General features: G+C 40.9%; 1 protein-coding gene and 1 pseudogene across 2 annotated transcripts in view; both read right to left on the bottom strand.

Annotated features, from left to right (window-relative positions):
* Window positions 1-7453, bottom strand: part of LOC121813545 (V-set domain-containing T-cell activation inhibitor 1-like) — a 10958-nt gene extending 3505 nt beyond the window's left edge. The window contains exons 1-2 of one of the 2 annotated variants that reach the window (XR_006053760.1): window positions 7075-7453; window positions 5118-5168 (exon numbers count right to left, since the gene is read on the bottom strand). Coding sequence is in view for 1 of the 2 variants with exons in the window: in XM_042217377.1 (XP_042073311.1) it covers window positions 7075-7111 (37 nt within the window). In the remaining variant the exon portion in view is untranslated. Of the gene's footprint in view, window positions 1-5117; window positions 5169-7074 lie in introns of those variants that run through there. The other variant, XM_042217377.1, reaches the window with a different exon arrangement.
* LOC121813544 lies at window positions 2992-4768 on the bottom strand (annotated as a pseudogene).
* Window positions 7454-7794: the final 341 nt, after the last annotated feature.

Below are 7794 nucleotides of genomic sequence, written 5' to 3'. Positions count from 1 at the left end.
GATCGGTCCATCTCTAATAAATACTCATAATAATACAAAAGAAATACATTAATTCTTCTTTTTTTTTTTACTGTATATAAGAGTTTTACAGGACTAACACTGTGAGTTCAGCTGCTGCCACCAACTTTTATGACATGTCACATTCTCCTGTAAAACACACTCTTATCTCTTTATCAATAAAATGAACCAAACTTTGACCTTTAGGATGTTTATCCTTTGCACTACTAAACCTAAGGCCCATTCATTAAGGATCCATCAATTTTCAACAAACTGAAAGTGGTTCAGACTACATCTGAAAAGAAGCTATGAAGATTATTAATTCAATTCTATTTTTCTTATACAAAGGAAAAAAACACAGCCAGAAAGAATAAACACATCAGTAACTTCAAATAAAGACATTTAAAAAGGAATGAAGGACTTGTGATGTTGCTGTTGGTCTCACTAAATGGTCAAAATAATGAAGGCTGCTCTTTCTGAGCCCAGGACAAAGAATCCTAGAAAAACAGGAAGTGATGAGTTATAAATGAAAGTCAAAAGGTCTGAATGTGTGATGGCGATGTTGAGATTAGCTCTATTTAAAAAAACAAAAAGACTGCACAGGTCTGCACTAGTGGAGAGGTTAAACTGCACACAGAAAGATGTTCACACGTGGCAACAGAAGCTGCATTTCCTCTTAATATGAGTGTTTAAAAAAAGAAAACCACTCAATAAAAGGAAAGTCGCTCTGCGTTGTGGTTCTAATAGTTTTCTTCCCCCTAAAACTCTTTAACCTTGATGACATGTTACATCTACTTTGAGGTTTAGAAACAAATCTTTGGTGCTCAGATAATCAGCTTTTAGCCTCAAATTAAGACAAAGCAAAAAGTTTTGTGTAGGACTTTAGCTCTGACCAGTAAGCTTGTACTTTAAAAAACAAACAAACTAGTCTTTTTTTTAAAAATTTGGCAGAGTTTAAAAGAGTAAATTTTGCTTGTCCCTCTACAAATCACTTTCTATATTTTGAAAGTACAGTGGTATTCATATCATATGCTATCTGCTTAGCAGGTTAATTAATTAAATTTACAGAAAAGGGGTTCTGTAAACTGTGCATATGCTACAAGCTGATTAGCTGACAAGTGGAACAGCTGTGTGTTTGTTTCAAGGTGACCAGCAGCTGACTCCACCCAAAGGAAGTGACCTCACACCTGTTTTATTCATTGAAACAGGATGATGAAAAGCTGTGAGCGAGCGTTTTGAGATGCAAACACTCACTCAAGAAGAAAGAAACTGGATCAGACTAAAAGTTAGCCAGTTGTTTTTATTTTCACTTATTTAACAGGATGGCTCATTTCAATAAAATCAATATGAAACAGTAGAAGATGGAAACCTGCCAGATTTGAGCTAAACTGCTCATTTCCATGTGTCGTCCATGGGCAGGTCACATGACTCTATCCAACATGCAAAGACACACAAGAAAAGCCAGAGAAACAAAGACAAATCCAAACAATCCATCATACTGAGTCAAAGTGATCACAGGTCTGCTTGTTGGAAATTACATTAAATGTTACACAAAGAACATAAAAGAAGTAAACTTCATAAAAACTTCACAAATGATGCTTTAAATGAAAAATAAATCCCTGTAAATGATTCAACAGGTCACATGTTAGAACCACCTTAACTAAACTCTGTAGCCGGTCACTGTGGTTTGTCCCAGCAGCTCTTAGGAAACAAACTGCTAACTTCAGTGTCAGCACACACTGTTAGTAAACTATGCAACACTGAATTCAGGTTTCAGTTGTGTTAAGTTGTGAAGTTGTGATGAAAGTCTTCTTACTGACACAGGTAGGATGGTCAGGCGTCCTCTGTTCCTTCACCGTTCATGAACTGTCACTTATAAAATGCTGCCAAACATCAACTACACTCAATAACTAAACGTGTGCAGGTTAAAGTGATGGACGCCCAGATCTGCACTCCAAATACAAACAGACTAAAGGTGTTTCCTCCAGAAACAAAGACAATATTTACAAAGGTCTCACAGGTAAATTGTGAGCGATCACAGCAGCATCTCATCCTGACTAACAGCTTTTAGATGCAGGGAGAGCGTCGTGGTTCAGAGGTGGTTCAGCAGATGATGAAGGCCTTTCTGTTGCATTGTGTAGTGCTGTGGAGGCCATGATGGTCGACTGGGTCTGCTTCTACTGAACTCACAAACACTTCTGAGGTATTTACACCTGAAGCCTCATTGAATGTGAGTCAGAAACAAACGGCTCAGCTGTGATTAATGGATGTTTCCCTGCATTTCTATTTTCACACAGTTTATTTCTTACAGCAGGAAAACTGAACAGAATGTATGTAAGAGGTCAGAGTGAGGATGACGTCACTTAATACAGGAAACACATGTTTGTCTGTTTTGATGATGAAGGACTTCTTCAGCTCTGTAAACAGCTACACTTGAGAGGACAGAGGTGATTTCATGGATCAATAACAATGTGTTTATCAGCTTTCATCATCGCAGTGCAGACATGACGTCAGATCTATCAGAGTGAAGGCCGTCTCTCTGATGACGTCACAGAGCAGAGTCCTTCTGTCCAATAAAGGATCTCAGATCAGCTGCTGCCATCTTGTGGCCACAGTTGGTTACTGTCTCTGAAAGTTGTCTCATGTTTCCTGTTGTCCTGCTAACAAAGGCTGGAGCTCATCATGCTGAGAGGGCAGCAGCATTTTGTGGCTCTTCACACATGTTCATTATATTCTGATGATCCTGGATGGAGACAAACTACAGATAAGTGTGTTCAGCCCAACTAGTTTATCTCATTACAGCAGTTTGATGTTTCCCTTTGAATCCCCCTGAAGATCCTGACAGTGAAGCACGTACATAATACTCCAGCCTTTCAACTCTGAGCTTATTTAGTTCTATTAATACACTGAAATCTCATTTGTGTCATGAAGAAAGTCTTTAATCAAACAGAATTCAAAGAGCAGAAACATTTCATATATGGAGTTAAACATGAATCATTGTTTCAACAACATATTTATTGTTGTCATAAACAGACAAGAAGACAACAACAAACTGCTCCTCCCATTCAACACATGTCAGTCCATATCCCAGCAAACTAAATCATCTCCATTTACACATCAAATAGAAACATGAATCACTTGTAATGATTAGAAACTTGATAGAATTTCAAATCTAGTTTGGGGAGTCATTCAGTGAGAAACAGTGAAATGATTTTCCATGTGAAAAGGTGGACAGCAGAAACAGAAAGAAGAGTGAAACTAAAAGAGAAACAAAGAGCTTTGGAACAACGAGGCAGCAGGAGGACAGCTGCAGTTTAACAGCTTCAACTCACTGACAGGAAACAACATTAGAAACATCATCATCCTCAACTCATCTGCTGCACTGACACTGACACCTTCAACGGACACACCTTCACTTTACCACCAGTGTTAATATATGGAAACATCCTGTGAGTGAAAGTGTGTGTGAAGGTGTGTATGTGTGTGTTAGTATCAGGATCAGAGAACGACAGCTTTCCTCTGTTCCAGTCCAGATTCACTCTGATCCTCTGGAGCTTCTTCTGGACTGAGAGAGCAGTGAAGGAGCTGATGGTGAGAGTGCTGAGTATTTACCTTCATAGAACCATATTCTCCATAATCCAGACAGTATGATTCCCTTCCTCTGCACAGACTCTGCTAACACACCCAGTACCCACCATGTACTGTCTCCAACTTCAACATCCCAGCTGTGAGTCCCTGAGTTAAAGCCCTCAGAGCCCAGGACAGAGCAGTCCCGATCAAACCTCTCTGGATTATCAGGAAGCTGCTGCTTCTCTCCTCCTCTCTCACACTGGTCAGATCTTCAGACAGGATGAGGTTTGGATGAGCAGTGTTTGGGTCCAGAATGAGAGGAGTGTAGGAGACCATGTCCTTCATGTTGTTCCAGATGTTGAAGGTCAGGTTGCCCAGGTGTTTGGCCTGGTCTATCAGAGCTCCTGAGGGCAGCTGTGGATCATCCAGCAGGGGGCAGCGCTGGACTCTTTCCACTGCAGCCTTGTAGTTGTGCAGGAATGAGACGTCTTCAGCTCTCAGCTCCTCCTCTGTGGCTCTGACTGTGTCTGAAAGAGCTGCTATCTCTCTGCTCAGAGCCTCCATCTTCTCCTTCATCATCCCACTCTTCTGCTCCTCTTCCTCCCTCAGTGCAGCCAGCCTGGCCTCCTCTTCCTCTGCTAGAAACTGCTGAAGCTTCTTAAACTGCTCCTTAATCTGCCTCTCTGTGTGTCGGGCCTGGACCTTAATGTGTTCTGCTGTTTGATCAAACTTCACTTGAACTTCTTCACAAACCTTTAACTTCTTCTTTAAGGGCTCCAGAGTTTCCTGAAGTTCCTTCTTGTGTTGTTGTGCAGCTTCATCGATGGGTCTGAATCTGTGATTGGTGTGTTTTTCTGAGTCTCTGCAGACGACACACACTGGCTGCTGATGGTCCAGACAGAAGAGTTTGAGTTTCTCAGAGTGCAGACTGCAGAGAGCCTCTGAAGCTCTCTGATCTCTCTCCTGTAAGAACGACTCACACAGGTTCTTTAAAGCCAGTTTAAAGGTGGTTCATCCTTTGAAGATCTTCTCTTACAAACTGGACACTCGTGTGTTGGTCTCTCTCTCCACCATCTCTTCAGACAGTCTTTACAGAAGCTGTGGCTACATGACAGAAGAACAGGATCTCTGAAGACCTCCTGACAGACCGGACAGCAGAGATCCTCCTCTGATCTGGAAGCCATTGAGTCTGTGAGTGAAGCTGAAAACAGCAGACAGGAAGTACAGTCAGTCCTGGCTCCCCTCCCTCCTCTACCACCTTCACTGAAACTTGCTTTGAGTCGTGTTTTTGCTCAAACTCACATTCAGTGTGTGGAGCGTCAGCAGCTTGAAGCAGCAGTGTTGGAGTTTTCCACTTTTCTCTCCTGTAGCTGGACTCACTCAGAGGAAGCTGCTAGTTTGGTCTGAGCTCAGTCTGATCGTCTGTGCGTCTCTCTTTACTGAGGACGAAGAACTTCCTGTTTCCTGGTTTGTCACATTTGAGTGACGTGAGGGGAGGAGAAAATGTTGCTTTTGACTTTTAACTAGGTGTGTTTCATTCCAGAGTTAGACTTCACTGCCAGCAGCTCAAAAGCTATAAAACAGGTTTTCCTCCATTCCAGCTGCACATGTCACAGCATTACTCTTAATTTTAATTACTTTTGTAGAATCTATTTAGACTTTGAAGCAAAACTATCAGATTTCTCACATAACTAAAAGATTTAATTTATTTATCAGTAATCATCAGTGCACCTGACTCACCAATTTTGGGTAAAACACACTGCTAACCTCAGTAAGGGCCAGTCAAAACACCCTTTACCTCAGGTCACAAATAAGTACAGTATTAAAGTTCTGTGAGTGATGAGACATTCTGTATGATTTTAGGATGGATTTCTTCATTTTAGCCCTGATTTTGATTTTGCTGTATTTCCAAATCTTAGACATAATGGAGGATTTCGGAACATCAAACTTACCAGAAAGTGATTATCATCAACAGTTTGGTTGCTGATGTCATAGCTAAATTTAACCTAAAAAAGATGTGACACCAGTAAAAACTGCCAAAAAACTATGCTTGAGACTTGTGTCTTTTAGGGACTTTTCTACCACAAATATCTGCTTTAACTTAAATGAGGACCACAAATATTCTTTGGAAACTGGTAAATACAATGAACTCTTTGACTAAACATCTGCTTGTGTTAAGGTACGCTTCATGATTTCAAGATTTATTTCTTTTCTCTTGGTGTTCCAGTCCAGTCTTGCTTTTTTCCTGTAAATAAACCTTGTAAGTACTCCAGTACTGAGGCCATTTACGTGAAAAGGGAAAGACCATCTCTGAATCGAGGAGGGAGCCTAAGGGTACATCTGTCACCATCTTACAATGCTGTGATTGCAGCCATTCCCAACTCTCTGTGAATGGTACTCATGGCCATTGATCAGTGGTTGTTGATAGGTAGAAAAGCCAACTGGCTGCTCTCCGGGGCTCTGGTCATGAGAATTTGCATAATTAAGATTAAGGAACCTCCCAGCCCATTGTTCCTTCAGTGGGCTGGTTTCAGTCATTATGCAAATGTACTGTTTATAAGATTTGGGGAAACCTGCAGTCAGCTGAGACTGAAGAAGTCACTTGGATGAGTGACGAAACGTTTCTCCCACAAAACGCTTTGTCCAGATGAACAGAATCAACTTCTGGAGATGTTATTAAGAATCTACATTTTGTATAAAAATATTCTTATCTTTATTTTTTCAGTGTGGAATCTATATAAAAACCATAGAGGCTCTCACTGTTTGCAGGTTGATGGACATTCACTGTTTTTTTGTTTGTTTTTTTACTTGATCCTGGTAAGAAGTGGATCACTTCATATCATTGGGAACTCAGTTAAACCGGATAGGACTTCACTAAACCTCTAATCCTGCCTCTCAGGTCCACTCAGACCTGACATAAATCTCTTCATCACATGGAGAACACACGGATGTCCACTGACAACTTACATTTCACATTTTAAGAAACTATAACAGGATCGACTGTTGAACCATTAGGTCTCCAGCTGCCGGTGTCCACAGAAATGATGTCTCTGAACCAGATGAATCTCATCAGTGCCTAATTGTTTCTAATGGGCACATTTTATTTTCCATATGTATATTTGTTTCTACATTCACGTAGGCAGATTTGAAATGACTCACGAAGCTAATTAAAGCTAATGTGTGAAAAGTTAAAGAGGAATTAAAGTAAAACAGCTGAAAAAGTTCTATTAAAGAGAATACATCCTCTTGAACTGCACAGTACAACACTGTAACCAAACATGTGAAAGAGCTAAACTTAATGAACAAAGAGATAAACAGAAGCATGATACAAAATGGAAATTGTAGCTGAAGTACGTAGTTATTGAAACTTCCAGCAGTCGTATTGTTTGATCTGAATCAGAATCCAGTGTTTGATGGAAATCTCCTCCTGCTGCACTTCAACACATTAAAGAGAGAGAGATGAAAGAAAAGCTGATGATGAGAGCAGAGAGAGGAAGGTGTACTTACCGTGCAGGAGGATCACAAACACCACAAACATCTTCATGTTCCTGTCAAACTCAGAGACTCTTTAAAAGCCCTTCAGGACATCAGCTCACAGCAGCTTCACTTTCCTCTGCTGATCATCTACTGACACTCTCACACTGCTTCACTGTCACAGCTCAGAGTTCAGCTTCACACTTTGTTAAAGCACATCTGTGGAATGAAGTCCGGCCGGCCACAGATCAGACGTTTGTGAGAACGGAGGCAGTGATTTGCTGGTTCACCTGTGGGGGCGTGGCTAACAGAAAAGTGGATGAACAGGATGGAAAGTATGAGGAAACTGAACTCCTCCTCTTATCAGATAAGTTTGTTGGTAAAATGAAAGAGACTTAGTTTCATCACACTTTACTTTAACAGAAGCTAATATTCAGAAGATTGTATTTATGAATATCTGAAACACTGCGTGTGTGAAAAGAGAGGGAGAAAACTGTGAGGTCAGATATTTGCTGATCTTTAAAGTTTAAAATCACCACATTCCCACAGACCAATCAGATACAGGATATGAGGAATTATTCACCAGGTGGCCTTTATGACAGGATTCATCAGCTCTGAGCCTGATACTGAGGTGGAGAAACTCCAACATACCTGATAACCTGTGGAGTGGGAAAAGGAATACCACGGTACATTTCACCCTGCCCACATACTACATACATACCGTGGCCCAGCGCTGGATACACAGCCACAGAC

Source organism: Haplochromis burtoni, unplaced genomic scaffold (genome assembly GCF_018398535.1).
Source record: "Haplochromis burtoni strain Fernald_Lab_line unplaced genomic scaffold, NCSU_Asbu1 Contig_1892, whole genome shotgun sequence".
In the NCBI taxonomy this organism is placed as follows: domain Eukaryota; kingdom Metazoa; phylum Chordata; class Actinopteri; order Cichliformes; family Cichlidae; genus Haplochromis; species Haplochromis burtoni.
This window is presented reverse-complemented; position numbering and strand designations above follow the sequence as displayed.